The sequence below is a fragment of the Mesocricetus auratus genome, unplaced genomic scaffold, assembly GCF_017639785.1.
Source record: "Mesocricetus auratus isolate SY011 unplaced genomic scaffold, BCM_Maur_2.0 contig_10562_pilon_obj, whole genome shotgun sequence".
In the NCBI taxonomy this organism is placed as follows: domain Eukaryota; kingdom Metazoa; phylum Chordata; class Mammalia; order Rodentia; family Cricetidae; genus Mesocricetus; species Mesocricetus auratus.
In genome coordinates, this window is record NW_024434586.1 from 49,438 (window position 1) to 65,797 (window position 16,360).

Consider the following 16,360-nt stretch of genomic DNA (forward strand, 5'->3'; position numbering starts at 1 on the left):
CAGGGTTTCCCACGGATTTTCACTCTGACATTCTTGTTGGAACAATTTCAGGGTGTTTTTCCATTCATCTCCCTTGGCATCCTACCTTGTAAGGTCCTTGCATCATCCTAATTCAATGTCTTGTTTAATTTTTGCAGTAGAGAGCTCTAAGCAAGTCAATTTAAAATGAGTCATCCCTGGGGTCTTCCTGTCTATTCTCTTAGATGAAATCACAGTGCCTGTGGTTCAAGAAGATCCCAAATGTCTTTTGAAGCTTGTTTAGATCTTGAATGCAGGGTTTCATATGTGAAGTCTCAGGGAGAAAAATTTTCAAAAATTATACATGGAGTATAGATGAGGCTTGTCAAAGGAATAGTCATTAGAATGATGACTTCAGTCACCAACAATATTACAACCCCTTGTATTCACAAACAAATCAACTCTATATGTATCAGCTGAACACACCGGGATCTATATGCCCGATACTTCAACTGTGGTAGATAGTTCTTTTTATGATGTTCTCTTGGATTTTTCTTTTCTGGTTCCTGCAGAATATTGTTCCTTTTTATACCTTTAATTCTTCTCAATGTTATTCAAAAGAACAAACTCATGTATATAGTGATGGAAATGTAGTGATTGCCACACTTGTTCCATTTTATAATTCTTATCGTGACAGGGCACTTACTTTTACAAGTTTCATAAGACAAACTCATAAAAGGTAAGAGGTTTCAAATTTTATTACTTTTCATTATTCAAATTTCATTGAACTCAAGCAAGTTTGGATTGTCATAAATTTAATTTTTATTTCCCACACTGGCATGCCTGCTCGAGTACACACAAACATTTTTCTCAGGTATGTCTTCCTGTTCTTTTTTCTCTCCTCTCAAAGAAAATACAATGTTTTTAATCCATGTTATTTTAAACATTTGATATTCTCAATTTCTGCTTTCCTTTGCAGTACCTTCAGCTGTCCTGGTCTGGGGAATTTACATGGTTTTCTTTGCAGATGGAATATCTTGCAATTTGACTTGTTGATTTGGGCCATTTTCAATGTGTAGTTGTTCACCATTCAGAAGAAATGTTGCCAGTGATCACAGAGACTACAGTGTACCTATGTGATGATCATGGGGTGATAGGGAATGCCAGTGCTATCTGCTGTTGAGTAGCAAATCAGAATGTGAGACTTTGGAGTTGGGACATCATATACTTAAAATGCTTCAAAATGATTTGCAATTTTCAGGTAAAATTTTGATTAAAAACCTTTTAGATTCTGTCAATTTTGCACCATTTGCTCCACTTCATTTATGTCTTTCTAGTTATTAAAACTGGAATAGATATGCTAGGCATTGGTGGCACACTCCTTTAATCCCAGCACTTGGGAGGCAGAGGCAGGTGGATCTCTGTGAGTTGGAGACAAGCCTAGTCTAAAAGAGCTAGTTACTGGACATCCTCCTACGCCACAGAGAAAATTGTCTTGAAAAATAAAATGGTATGGATATTATCTGGAGCTCACATAGATGTTGATTGTGAACTTTCAGTTTAGTATCCTAGTTTCATGCATTTTATAGTAGAGAACAGTGGTGCTTAAGGCACTTAAGTTAGTAAAATGTCTTATACTCAACTATCCAGAAATGCCTACATAGACTTTCTTGTGAAGGATGCAAGATCTCTATCATTAGAGGCAAAATTTTCTGTAGGTGTAAGATCCATGAGACCTGAGACTGAGAAAAATTGTTTATACTCAATTTTAACACAAGACTGGAAAATGGAAATGCAGAGGCAACGTTCAAGTAGAGGGTCAGCACACAGACAAGTAGAAGTGAAGATGACATTAGGTCCTTGTGATATGATTGTCTTTGTGTTGAAACAGGGGTGAGGTGACAAGTGCTCAGCACAGGAAATGATCAGAGAGGAAAAGTTGATAGATTATGTATGATATGATACATAGTCTGTAATAGACACAGCAAGTATGGTGACAGAAATTCATTTACAGGAAGGTGCCTATGTGTCTATATGTAGAACATGAATTTATTTTGTCTTTTACCCTTTTATACATGTTCTTTCTATAATCATAAAAAAGGACATGAAATGTGTGGCCAGGAGTATATTCATTACAATGTTTTTTCTTAATCTCTAAGTTGTTTTATATTTGTTAGATCACAATTTAAAAGATAACTAAACATCATATGTCTATACTCCTATATACATTTATATATAAACACATATATTTTATTATAAATGTATTTGTTGTGCCCACTCAGGGAGGACCCCAAGTCTTCAAGGAGCTTAAAAACATTGAATTCAAGTACATGAAGGTCCATTTAATTCCAGAAATCCAGCTAGCTAGGTTCACCTCTGTCAGGGGATTTTATGCTTAGACCTATAAAAACAAGGCATTTTTAAGGAAAAAAGAGGGAAGGGGGAAGGCCTTAGTTTGTATGTCACAGTCTGCATCATTGCCATGGTTACAGAGATTACTTAGCATACTGAAGGTTATCAGAAAAAAGAGGCCTTGAGATGAAGGGAGGGATAGAAGCCCTGAGATTGCAAGTCTTAGTAGTCTTCCTAGAGTTACAGAGATTATTTGGCACAGTAACTCTTTATACATAGTTATAGCACAGCAAATTTTCATACAAAGTAAAATATGGGGCCTTGAGAAGACAATAACTGCCTTTGGATAGGTAGAATTAATTGTCATATCTGTGCTCCAGAATTCCATGGCCAGAGCAAATCCTATGACTGTGGGCTAAGCCAGTAGCTGCCACTGCTGTTGCAGATACTCATGGGTCTAGGATTCTGATCAGGTAACCTCACATAACCCTCCTCACTTAGTTGGGGACTTTTATTCTCTTTTGGTTTTTTTCTCAATCCATTTTCCTTAGTGGCCCAGAACACATCAATATTAATATATTATTTTTGCAATATAGTATATATGAAAAATATGCCCTTTCAGATTAATCCTGGTTTATACATATTAGAAGCATCGCTAATTTTCTCATCAGGTATATTTTAAATTCATTTTGTAAATGAACGGTAATATTCCCTGTGAGAGGTTACAAACAGTCAATTTCTCTACTTATGTACCACCATCATTTTTCATATTTTTTGAAGATAGAGTTTATACAAGTCCAAGTGTCATTTTAATAATGCAACTACAAGAATTTCCAGATATATTAGTCACTCAATGAATAATAGAGGACATCATACTCTTTTCATTGTCAAACTGATATTTAAATGAGTATTTTATTTTCAAAGTAAATGAACCAGACAACAAAATTACTGATTTTGAGCTGTATTATTTGGTATTATCTTATCTGTTTATCATTACTCAGAATATGGCTCTGCTCTTTAAGTTGCTTCTTGAAAATTCTATAAAAATATAACACCTGAAATAAAAATAGATTGTAAGGTTATTAGATAATATGTTTGCTTAGAAAAAAGCTCAAAAAAATAACCAATTACAGATAGATTATATAAAATGTACTTATCTACTAAATAAATATAAGTAAATTTTTCCACACTGTTAATAATTAGCAAGTTACATTAACAAGTTACTTGTGCTCTATCTAAACGACCCTGTTTTTAAGTTTTTTTTTAAAAATTATTCCATAAAGCTCCCTAAAGTTACCACTCTCTGAGGAGTGAATGGGGTGTGGGGTGAGGAGATACTGGGGGGAGTGGGGGGACTAGAGGAAGAGGGAACTGGGATAGGTATGGAAAATGAGATTGTTCTTAAGAGTGCTCTAAAATTGTCTTTAATGCCTTTATAGATGACTTGACTATAGTGAAAGGACTATGAAATAGAAGCTGTTGATTATATTTGCTCAATTAATACTCCCATAATTAAAAGGGAAAGCAGCTCCAATATGTAGGAAAGGGGATTGAGGAATACCAGAAAGAAAATATTTTGACAGATGTTTGCTAATGAACAAATGCCATAGCTAAAATTCCAAAAAAAATGACATTGAGATTTCAGTTTTTCCAGACACTGAAACTAATGTATCTGCAATGTCTCAAAACTCTTAAAATCCTAACTGGCCTATACAATAAGTCTCTACTCAAAACTGGACATTGGTACCTTATCTCAGGAAAAACAGAATGAAAATTAGTTAAATATAGATGGTCTGAAGGGCAAATAGAGATATGAAAGCCTTATTAAAGATGCATTCATAGTCTAAAGGAGATGCTTGTCAAACAGAAGTGGGATATGAGGACCACTAAGGATAAACTACATAATGGTCAACCAACTTTAAACTTTGAAACACTAATAAAACAGTGACATGAGTTGGTTGAAAACACTTCGTTATGGAAAAAACTGTTCAATTACGTCAGCTTGTTTAAAGTATGGAAAGTGTTAAGATGGGGACAAGGTTATGCTAATGTTTCCACAGGAGATAAAAGGTTATGGACACCATCAAAACTGATAAAAATCTGTGATAGGGGAAGGCCTATGTGTATGTCAATAAAGCACTATTGGCCAATAGGAAAGCAAGATAGGAGTGACTAGGAGTTGAGGAGGACTCTGGGAAGGAGAAACACAGGGAGTCAAGATGTAACTGCCATAGGGATAAGAAGCCCAGAAACTTTGCTCTGGTAAGAGAAATACTTAGATTAACAATTATGGGATAAATACTTAAGTCAGAGCTAGACAGTAAGAAACAAGCAAGGCCAACAGCTTTGTAATTAATATAGCCTCCTCTGTGTTCATTTGGGACTGATGTGGCTCTGGAACCAGGCTGACAAGAAGGCTTCCCATTACAAATCTGTCATGAGAAAGAGGAATCTCTTGGATGTTTATGCTGCTGAGATGCCTCTCAGAAGATAAGATAGGGAAGGCGTTTGGAGCAGACAGCCAATCCACCCAGCTATGGCCAGCATAGCATTTGTGTGAGGAACGAGAGGCACTTACTTGAGTGTCTCAGAAACCTTAGAATGTTACAACCTTGTACCTTGCTATGTTATAGGTGTTATCTATGTAGAACATAGGGACTGATCATACTTACTGGGCCTATATTCCAAGTCATCCAATTAGATCAGCAGTTAAGTTGAACAGATATGGATAGTCCTGTGGTGGTTACTGAGTCTTCTTCTCTACCTGGTCCTTATGACAAAGGAGTTCCTGTTCAGCTAATGGAAGAGGGTACAGAGATTTAAAATTATACTTTGGGAGTAGAAGAAATTCCTATTTGTATGGTAAATTGAATTCAGTGCCTAAACATAACCATTCAAATATGTAGTAAATAGTATCCAAGATCATCATTCTAAGTTTTATTTACTTCATGAATCTGGTTTTAAAGGCCATGGGATTAATGTGGCTAATTCCAAAAATATACCCTTGTGTTGTATGTGGGTTACCAGTAAGGAATCTGATTGGGTACATTAGCAACAATTTAAGAGAGAGAAACCTGAAGCCAGGCTTTAGTGGCACTCCAGACGCAGAGGCAGGCAGATGTCTGTGAATTTGAGGCCACCCTGATCCATAGAGTGAGTTCCAGTACAGTATCCAAAACAATACAGAGAAACCCTGTCTCAGAAAAAAAAAAAAAAGAAGTGAGAACCCTGGAGTGCTAATTAACATCACCCATGTAGACAGAATTTACTGTGGCCCTTATGACATCCTTTGGGGAAAATTTTCTCATTTACTTAAGATGATGATGGTATAAACCATGTGTGTGCAATAAACTAGGTTTTCTTTTCTGCTAAAGTTGAACTCACCTGGAGGGTAAAGTATTCATATCCACCATCAGGTCATTCAAGATTGTTATGTAATACATTCTCCTAAGGAGGTAGGAACATAGTGAATGCATGGAGAATGAGGAAAGCAGATGAGAGAAAATACAGTATTGAGCACACAAAACCCCCCAAATCTCAAGTCATGACTGTAGGCTGTTAATCCACTGGAAGATTACTCAATCATTGTTCTCTTCCTTGTATGGTTCTCAGAATGGAGAAGGACATGGGGGAGATGAAAGACTGTTCAAAGAGCTTTGCTTGAGAGGGAGATATTTAAACCCCTCCCAGGTGCAGAACTTAATGTTGCTTTAGGTTTGCTATATGCAACTAACGGAGACAACAACATAAGCATCATTAATCCTTAATTAGAAAAACTCAAATGCTTCAGTCTCTCCATCTGTGTACAGACAGAAGGAATGATGTGTGGAGGCTTTGGGGTGATATAGTACAACACAGGCAAAACTTTCAGGATGCAAGTTTCCATCTTCTGCTTATTTCACTTAATAATCAAAGAATCTGGGGTTTTGTATGTGCTTCTACTTACCAGGAGATTCCAGGGTTATATACATTCAAGTCAACTCTCCTGTCCAGGAATTTTAACTCCCTCAAGGCCTTTATGTAATTGAAAATCTCCACATACTATATACCCTGACATTCAGATTGTAACCATTACCATGATGAAAAAAATTATTGTTTGTAAATACATAACATAGAAGGTATAAGAGCCATTGCATCATACTGTTATATGAGTATCATTCATCAATATTGATGATCATTCTCTGCAGTTTCAGGAACATTGCCTACCAGTATTCTTTGTCCTTCATATTTGCCATTGAGGAAATCAACAGAAACACTCACCTTTTACCAAACACATCTCTAGGATTTGACCTCTACAATGTCAACAGCAATCGATGGGATACTCTGGAGGCACCTTTTCTTTGCCTCACAGGAATGGGTATAATGATTCCAAATTACACATGTAGAAGGCAGAATAATGTTGCTGCTCTACTTACAGGAGCATCATGGCCAACATCTGCACATATTGGGAGACTGCTGAATATCTACAATTTTCCACAGGTGACAAACAAGAAACCTGTGTTACACTGCAGACATTTCAGGTTTAGTAAAATGTACAGAAGTGAGAATTTGTCATTATCAATTGAAGAGAATAAATCAGACATTTGGTTATAAAGCCTCAGATTTTTGGCTGGAGATAGAGAACAGGAATAGTTTGAAACTACATTGGGTGGGTAGAATATGCTGTGTCTTGTGAGGTATTATCTCTAAATGTTTTCAAATCATCATAGGAGTTTAAAGCACAATGAGCAGAAGTTATTCTCTTTGAAACCAAAGTGCTGCCTTGGGTTTAGGATTGTGTTCTATTTCAATGTTTTCATTCTTGTTTCTATTTGAAATTTCCTTCAGGTTTATTTTGGGCCATATGTCACTATCCTGAGTGACAGACACCAATTCTCTTCTCTCTACCAGACAGCACCCAAGGACACATCTCTGCCACATGGCATTGTCCTTTTGATGCTGCATTTCAACTGGACATGGGTAGGACTGGTTCTCATGGATGACAACAATGGGGCTGAGATTCTCTCAGATCTGAGAGGAGAGATGGACAGGAACCATGTGTGTGTAGCATTTGTCAGAATGATTCCAGACAATGTGGCTTCATTTTTCAATAATGCCAAAGCTATTCTCCAGATCATGATAACTACTGCAAATGTGGTTGTCATTTATGGTGACAATGAATATTTAAGTGGCATAATCTTATGTATAGGATACTATTTAATGAATTGGAAAGTCTGGGTCATGAAGTCACAATGGGATCTGAATTTTACTGCTAATGTTTTCATGTTGGATTCATTACATGGGAGTCTCATTTTTACACATCAATATGCAGAGTTTTCTGATTTTAGGAAGTTTATCCAGACATACAACCCTTCCAAATACCCAGATGATTATTATCTTGCCTCTCTTTGGAAACGACACTTCAATTGCTCCTTTTCAGGCCCTGATTGTAAAATGCTTGGTAACTGTCCACCCAATGTTTCCTTGGAAATGTTGCCTAGAAACTACTGGGAATTGGACATGAGTGAAGAGAGTTACAATGTATTCAATTCTGTATATGCTGTGGCTCACAGTCTCCATGAGATGAACATCAAGCAAGTGCAAAATTATCCCCAAGAAAATGGGGAGATGAACATTAACCGATGGGAAGTAATTTTCACTTTTTATATTTTAAAAATAGCAGGGTGAAAAAGTAATGTTTTATTTTATTTAAATTAGAAACAAGTTTGCTTTACATGTCAATCCTAGCTCACTCTCCCTCCCCTGCCCAACAACAACCCTCACATCCCTGTACCCCACAGCCTGAACTCCCCTGGGAAGGTGAGGCTCTCCATGGAGGATATCCAAAGTGTGTCATATAATCCAGTGCAGGGCCTAGGCTCTCACCCATGTATCAAGGCTGAGATAGCATCCTTTCATGTGGAATGGGCTCCCAAAATCCATTTATACACCAGGGATCAGTACTGATCTACTACACAAGGCCACATAGATTGCCAAGGCCTCCTCACTGACACCCACGTTCAGGGGGTTTGGCTCAGTCCCATTCTGGCCTCTCAGTCATTAGTCTGGGGTCCCTAGTCCCCCCTTGTTGAGATAATCTGTTTCTGTCAGTTTCTCCAGCCTGGTCCTGGCCCTTTTGCTTATCACATTCTCTGTGACTGGGTTCCAGGAGATCAGTTCAGTATTTAGCTGTGGATGTCTGCCTCTGCTACCATCAGCCACTGGATGAAGGTGCTAGGATGACATTTTAGGCAGTCATCAATCTCATTATTGGGTAGGGCATTTAAGGTAGTCTCTCCACTATTGCTTAGTTTGCCAGTTGGTGTCATCTTTGTAGATCACTGGAAATCTCAATAGTGCCAGATCTATCCTCAAACCTACAATGACTCCTTCTATTATGGTATCTCTAATCCTGCTCTCCTCTATTCATGCCCTAACTCAAACTTCCTCCTCCCCCATGTCCTCCTCTCCCATAGTAATGTATTTTTGTGACAGGGTTACCTCACTAAGCATTGTTTCTCCTAGTGTCATCCATTTGCCTGCAAATTTTAAGATTCCATTGTGAAAATGAACCACTGTTTCTCTATCCATCTTTGGTTGAGGGGCACCTAGTTTGCTTCCAGGTTCTGGTTAGTATAAAAAATGAGGGCAAGAATATCGTTGAACAGATGTAGTTATTTTATGAATGAGCATCACCAGATTCTGCATTTCTTTTAGCTTAACCACTTTCTCAAGAATATGAATTTCAAAAATGCTGCTGGAAACACTGTGGTTCTGGACCCACAAAGGAAATTAGATACAGAATATGATATTTTCAACCACTGGAATTTTCCAGTTGGCCTCAGACAAAAGATGAAAATTGGAACATTTTCTCCAAATGCTCCAGAGGGCCAAGAAATATTTTTGTCTGACCATATGATACAGTGGCCTACAGGATTTGCAGAGGTGGGTTGGTTCTTATCTAATGGCTTTGATCTCAATCAATAAACATTAATTTGTGGATGTAATGGTTTTTGATTCCTTACTCAGTGCCCATCTGTATACATAAAACTTCTGTCTTCTGAGGAATTATTTGTTTCCTTATTCTGATTAATGGGATTGTTTATTTTTAAATCCTTTTTTCCTATGGGCTCTTACTTCCAGTTATAAATACAGTATCAATTCATTCACATTTCATCCATGTGCTGAAACCACCTGACAAGAGCATTAATTTGACTCCCAGATTAAGAAATGTAAGTTTATAGTCATTGTGGTTTAAGGCAACAGGAAGTGCATAAGAGCATGGAGTTAATTACATGACAAAAGCAAGAACTGGACCCAACCAAAACAAAACAAAACAAACCAAAATCCAGGCCAATATAACATAAGAACATAGTCTTTTGTTGGTCACACTTGGCATTAGCAGTACATAATGATTCAGGCCGACATGTAGGCAAGAGTCTGAGGAATTGAATCATGTTGTTTGTTCAGACAGGTAGTAGATATTGGTGAGCACTGCTCTCCACATCCCTTTTTAGTTTTCATTCAGTAAACAACAATTGCCAATAAAAAGGTGCTACCTATTATAATTTATGTCTTCTCACTTTAAGTACATTAATGTAACCATCTTTCACAAAAGTGAGCATGACTAGCTTATTTGGTAATTCTGAATCAGTCAAGCTGAAACATATAGATTACACATCACCATTGGGAAACAAAGCTGCTTCCTGAAGCTGTCAGGAAGTACACAATAGGACCGCCATGGCATTAGAGTTGCCCCTTTAGATATGTTCTCAGTAACCTAAATTTTTCTTATTTTTCCCTACCTCTAATATATACACACTTGTTCATATTTTGTTGTCTTATGATCATTTGATTAAATACAGTGAACTTCATACCATATAATATATTGAAATAGATGCTATGCATCAAAACAGGGATGCAAGTTATATATATATATATATATATATATATATATATATATATATTATTTGCATCCTATTGTTCAGTAATGGAAAATACCACTTTTGTTGTTTTAAACTGTCCACTCCTGAAGATTTTCACCATGTATTTAATTCTCAGCTTCCTCGCTCTGTGTGCAGTGAGAGCTGTTTTCCTGGATTCAGAAAATCTGCCCAGGAGGGGCAGCCTCCTTGTTGCTATCACTGTACTCAGTGTCCACACAATGAGATTTCCAATGAGACAGGTAAGTGTCATGCTCACTGGGTGACAACTGGGTCTCCACCTGTTTGGAAATGTCTTCCTTATGCCTCTTGGTTTTCATCTGTCTCTGTTCTATATACCTTTTTAAAATTCATACTCCATGACGTGCTGTATTACTTGGTGCCTGACCACTGATGTCCTCCTTTCGTCCTTCTTTTGATTCTTGATTCTCATTCCCAATATCTCTCATCTACTTACTGTTTCCACCTATTGCTCCTGCCCATGCATTCTTCTTCCTGTTTATTGGCCATTAATCTCTTTACATCATGAAACATATTTTCCAAATCATAAACAAATATAACCGATCTTCATTTAATATTCCACAACAATATTATCTGAAAGCATATCCAAGGGATAGGACGTAGGCATGAGACTCTTGAAAAGAGTGATTAGAATGAGCATGCTTAGACACAATGTTTAATATGGAGAGAAAATCAAAGAGGATTCCTGAATCTTAACATTAATTTCTAATAGATTCTTCATATAACAATTGAAATATTTTGAGTAAAATAATGTCTTTCCTAATCACTCAGATGTGTTAATATTTCCTCTTAAGGAGAGGAGGAATTTCAATGTTTTGGTGAGTTTGATTTGCGTAAATTAAAAATGTGCATATTGAGCCATACTATACATGCTATCAAAGACTTACTGTGCTTGTACTTTGTTATATTGGAGTCATATTAATTTGTTGCAAATGTTAAATATATTCCTTGGAGGAAACTAGAAGCAACAGTATCAACCAATGCATTGTTGCAGTTTAAGGAGGCACTTCAAAATATATATAGTAACAAAGAAGAAACTAAAACAAAAATTCTAAAAATTTCAAAACAGTGAATCTCATACTTCAAAACTTATAGAATAACGTGTAACTATCTTTAAAAATATAATTTTCAATTTCTAAAAATATTTATCATGACTTATATACCCATTGCTTTTATTATCGAAGATATAAGTTTGTGCTTATGAGCCATTCATGCTCTGATAGAATCAATAGAAATAATCACACAGGCTGTAGAGGAGACACAATACCTTGAGAGTGAGAGAGTAACATGATGGCAGACCTGAAAGAAATAACAAATAAAATGCTGATAATGGAGTAAAAGAGAGTAGGCACTAGCATCATGATGAATTCAATAGATCTTTAAATGTGAATTTTCAATAAATTGAAAAATCCACTTTGCAGAAGTATTGAATATTTTAATGGAAGGAAAATATTGTAAATACAATGATATTTTTATCTTTTTAATTAAAAAAGGAGCTCAAAAATTAAAAGTGATTAAGCATCACTCAATTATTTCAAGAACGAATAAGACTAAAATTGCAGACTTATATCTATCTATTAAATTGATCATTTCTCCCTAGAAAGGAATAAACAGTTTCACAAAAGTGAACTTTTCAAGTTTGAAAAATCTAATAACTGTCATTCTAAAAGCAGTATCAGAGAATTAGCACCCTGAAGAATTCATTCATTAAACACTATGTGAATAGATAAATTTATATCTTATGACTGAGGACATTCATTGAAAACAAATAAAACACATACTCCCTGTACTGAACTCTCAGAACAAAGTCACATATGGGAATTCAGATTGAGTTGATACTATGACCAATTAGATTTATGTAATTTAAATCAGTACTTTATGCGTATATAAATAAAAACTAGTCGTTATTCAGATGAAAATATATTTAAGTATGCTAATAAAAAGAATAGACTTGCTTATTATATGTACAATAATAAACCTAGAATGATTAATTTCAGAGCATTTGGGAGTTTTCAGTATTGAGCACTGATTTACTTGAGCCTGAAACAACAAAAGATATGTGGGAAAATTCCAGAGGGCTGGTGCTGGGAAGTGGTTTGGGATAAAGGGGTAACCTGAACAGAGACTCACAATATTTCAATTCCTGAGCAGATATGGATCATTGTGTGAGGTGTCCAGAAAGTCATTATGCAAACACTGAGCAGAATCACTGCCTCCAGAAAACAGTGACCTTTCTGGCCTATGAAGACCCTTTGGGGATGGCACTGACCTCCTTGGCCCTGAGCTTCTCTGCTCTCACAGCTGGTGTTCTTGGTGTCTTTGTGAAGTACCACCACACTCCCATCGTCAAGGCAAACAATCAGGCTCTCACTTACATCCTACTCATCACTCTGACATTCTGTTTCCTCTGTCCTTTGCTCTACATTGGCCACCCCAACACAGCCACCTGTATCCTGCAGCAGAGCACATTTGCAGTTCTGTTCACAGTGGCTCTTTCCACAGTCTTGGCCAAAAGTATTACTGTGGTTCTGGCTTTCAGGATCACAGTTCCAGGGAGACTGATAAGGTGGATAATGATATCAAGGGCTCCTAACTTCATCATTCCCATCTGCACCCTCATCCAACTTGTGCTCTGTGGAATTTGGCTGAGCACCTCTCCTCCCTTTGTTGACTCAGATGCTTACTCAAATCATGGACACATGCTTATTATATGCAACAAGGGCTCCACTATTGCCTTCCATTCTGTGCTGGGTTACCACTGTTTCATGGCACTTGGGAGCTACACTATGGCTTACCTGTCCAGGAACCTGCCCGACACATTCAATGAAGCCAAGTTCATGTCCTTCAGCATGTTGATTTTCTTCAGTGTGTGGGTCACCTTCCTTCCTGTCTACCACAGTACCAAGGGGAAACTTGTGGTTGCCATGGAAGTCTTCTCTATCTTGGTTTCTAGTGCAGGCCTCCTAGGATGCATCTTTGTCCCCAAGTGCTATATTATTTTGTTCAGATCACATAGGAATATACTTCATCAAGTCAGGAACAAAGCACATTCTAGAGGAAAAGTCGATTATACAGTTTAGTCCATGGTTTTCTTAATTATATATAAGACTTCATGTTAATTTAGGAGCAATCCAGTTGACAGAGATAGTGAAGCAGTGTAATGTTGGATAATTATTGGTTTCTTTTATTAATGAATCCATCATTACATTCTCATCTTTGAACACTTTTTGCATATTTATCTAAATTAGAAAGATTAATTTGACAAATATTCTGGCTTGTTATAGAGGACATTTGTATAATAAGTACATTAAGGTGAAATAAGTCAAACATGGTAGCTTATTTGAAATTATGGAATATGTTAGAATACTACTTTAAAGATCTGACATCTTTGCTTCAATATTACATGCTATCCATTTCAGGGACAATACATGGATCCTAGAAGATTGTCAAAATGCTCCTATATTCATTAAAGTTCACTGAGATTTATCCTTTTTTGGTGGGGGTTTACAAGACAGGGTTTCTCTGTATTGTTTTGGAGGCTATCTGTCCAGCCTGGCCTAGAACTCACAGAGATCTGCCTGCCTCTGCCTCCCAAGTGCTGGGATTAAAGGCGTGCACCACCACCACCCAGCGAGATTTATCCATTCTTACATTACCACCAAATGCTCCTTCACCAGAGATAGGATATACTGCTACTTCTTGTAACTTAGTCTGTGCCTACTCCTGAAAACTGATTCTCAGAAGCTACCAATATTGTTAGAGCCCACTTAAGACTGCAATATGTCTCACCAACATTATTAAATTTTAAATTTGCATAAGTGATGGGTGGTGTAGCTTTGATTATTCATATTTGTCAAATTTCATTTTCTCAAGGACTTATTGTAATAGAGTGTTTTTCATATTTTCTTCCAATTACTGACATGCTATTGAAGCACAATGTATTTGATTTCTTACCAATGTAAAAATATCAATAGAATAATTGAACAGAAAGAGAATATACTTTGGTTCATTGTATTAGAGGGCTTACCTGTGGTTACTTGGCCCAGTGTACTTGGGCAGAACATCCTGCTAGCAGATTACTTGAGAAAACAGATGCTGTTCACTTTGTGGTGACACATCTGGCAGGGACAGTCAGTGTAAGATCAGGGGCACCTAGGAGAAAATTGGTGAAAAGGGGTACAGAGAATGGATGACAAGACAGCATTCTTATGGAGCCAACAACCTTTACTCATTCCAAAGGGGTTTATACATATATGGCTGTAGGTGGGACGTGAGGAGGGGAGGGAGTGGGGTGTTGACTGCAGTTGTGAGGAAGCTGGGAGGGCAAAAAGTGGAGTGAGGGGTCGACCATCCTGGTGACCTAGCTGCAGGTTCCAATTCTATCTTTCACAATCTACCCTCTATTGCTCAAGCCTATCGCCCAAGTGACCTTTTAATTTTCACTTGGCTTAATCTTTAACTGACATGTAAGCTGCTAGACTGTTTCTCAGAACTTGCTTCATATGCTAAGAGGTGTTATTTCTACCATGTGTCCTGGATACTTCTAGGGTCGGTTTATGGCTGAGGACCCTGACACTGTGGAACAAGGGGAATTAGAGTGAGAGGTGATACACTGGGAATATCATAGTGACCTATGTCCTTCCATTGTGTCCCATTTCCTAAGTTAGGTTTAACAACAACCCTGAACAGTGCCACATGCATGGAGCCAGGCAGTGAAAGCATGAGGTTTGAGGGACGAATGGTCTTCTCTTAATAACACAGTGACATCTGCTATAGAGGGTATTAGTTATCTGTTTACATTTCATTCTTTAGACTGAAATGCAGTGATACAAAACTACTGGGCTTTCTCTTTCTTACAAGCCTGTAGATGTACAGAGAGGTCCCTTTATTCTGTGTTATCCAGTCAGGACATAAATAATTTCCCATGTTCTAAGTGACACATCTCTTCTTTTTGTCAAAATAATGGGCATGTCTTTAACCCTTGTCCTGTCTCTTGAAGATCTTTTATCATTCATGGAATAAACTTTGTTTTTCCATATAGTGAAAAACAGCTGTACCATAAATCTCTCACACAGTGTTCACTTATTTGTGTGTTGTAATTTGTGCTATTGTCAATTAGGATGCTATCACACTTCCTTGGAATATATCATCCACATAGAAATCTAACACATTGGAACAAAACAAAAATAAGCCTAATTCTTCATAAAAAGTAGTGAGAATATCACAGTATCATGCTTGGAAAACAGTTGCAGCAAGATCTGTATAGAGCTGCTTTCTGCAAATAGGAATCACTTTGCCTACTCCTTCCATTAACAGAAGATGTGCTGAAAAGAGTTTTGAATGAATAGAGTACATTGCTATGGTTCCAGTGTAGAGCAAAAGCTTTCTTTCATATTCTGATAATCCTAAAAATCCCTGCCTCTGTTCAGTACTTGGCTGCCATCTGAAATTACATAGAGCTGTCTTCCTCTACAACCCATAGTGTTTGAAATTCTTTTTAACCAAATTATTGCTCTGTCTTATTAAATGCCTGAATGATTCATTTGTAATAAAAATCAAATAGAATTAATACTTTGTCCAATAAATCAACCATTCCTTTATTATTTGTCCTAATTCAGCTTTGCAGGACATGTGAAACATAGGAAATTTTTTGAACCAAAATATTACATAAATGACTCCTAGCCTAATTTTTCTTGGAGACTATCAATAAAATCCTATGAACTTGACCTCAACTTTATACCCTACCATTGACCATTCTGTATTCCAGGTCTTACAGAAATAAAGATCTGAGCTGTGCTCATAGTGTACTAGAGCTTTTGCCATCTAAAGTTCTGGTATTTTCCACATTATTCGAGAAGACAACATTCCCAAGTCCTTTGCAGCAATAGAAACACATTTGCGGTACCTTTTTTTTTATTTTTAGTAACATGATCCCCCATCACTGTGATTAAATTCTCTAAGCAAAAGCAATTCAAGTAATGGAAAGACTTACTTGCCTGTCATGCCCAGGCCACAGTCCACCCCTGTGGGAGCTTAGGATACGAGCTCAAGCAAATAACTGGAAGCAAAACCTCAAGGAAACATGGTCCCTGGCCTTTCTCTCTTGC

At 37.1% G+C, this 16,360-nt stretch overlaps 1 protein-coding gene across 1 annotated transcript; it reads left to right on the plus strand.

Annotated features, from left to right (window-relative positions):
• Nucleotides 1-491: 491 nt before the first annotated feature.
• LOC121138630 (vomeronasal type-2 receptor 116-like) lies at nt 492-13,333 on the plus strand. Its single transcript, XM_040741294.1, has 6 exons — nt 492-697; nt 6,498-6,789; nt 7,138-7,938; nt 9,007-9,234; nt 10,351-10,474; nt 12,405-13,333. The coding sequence occupies exons 1-6, from the start codon at nt 492-494 to the stop codon at nt 13,331-13,333; spliced, it is 2,580 nt and encodes an 859-aa protein (XP_040597228.1).
• The last annotated feature ends 3,027 nt before the right edge of the window (nt 13,334-16,360 follow it).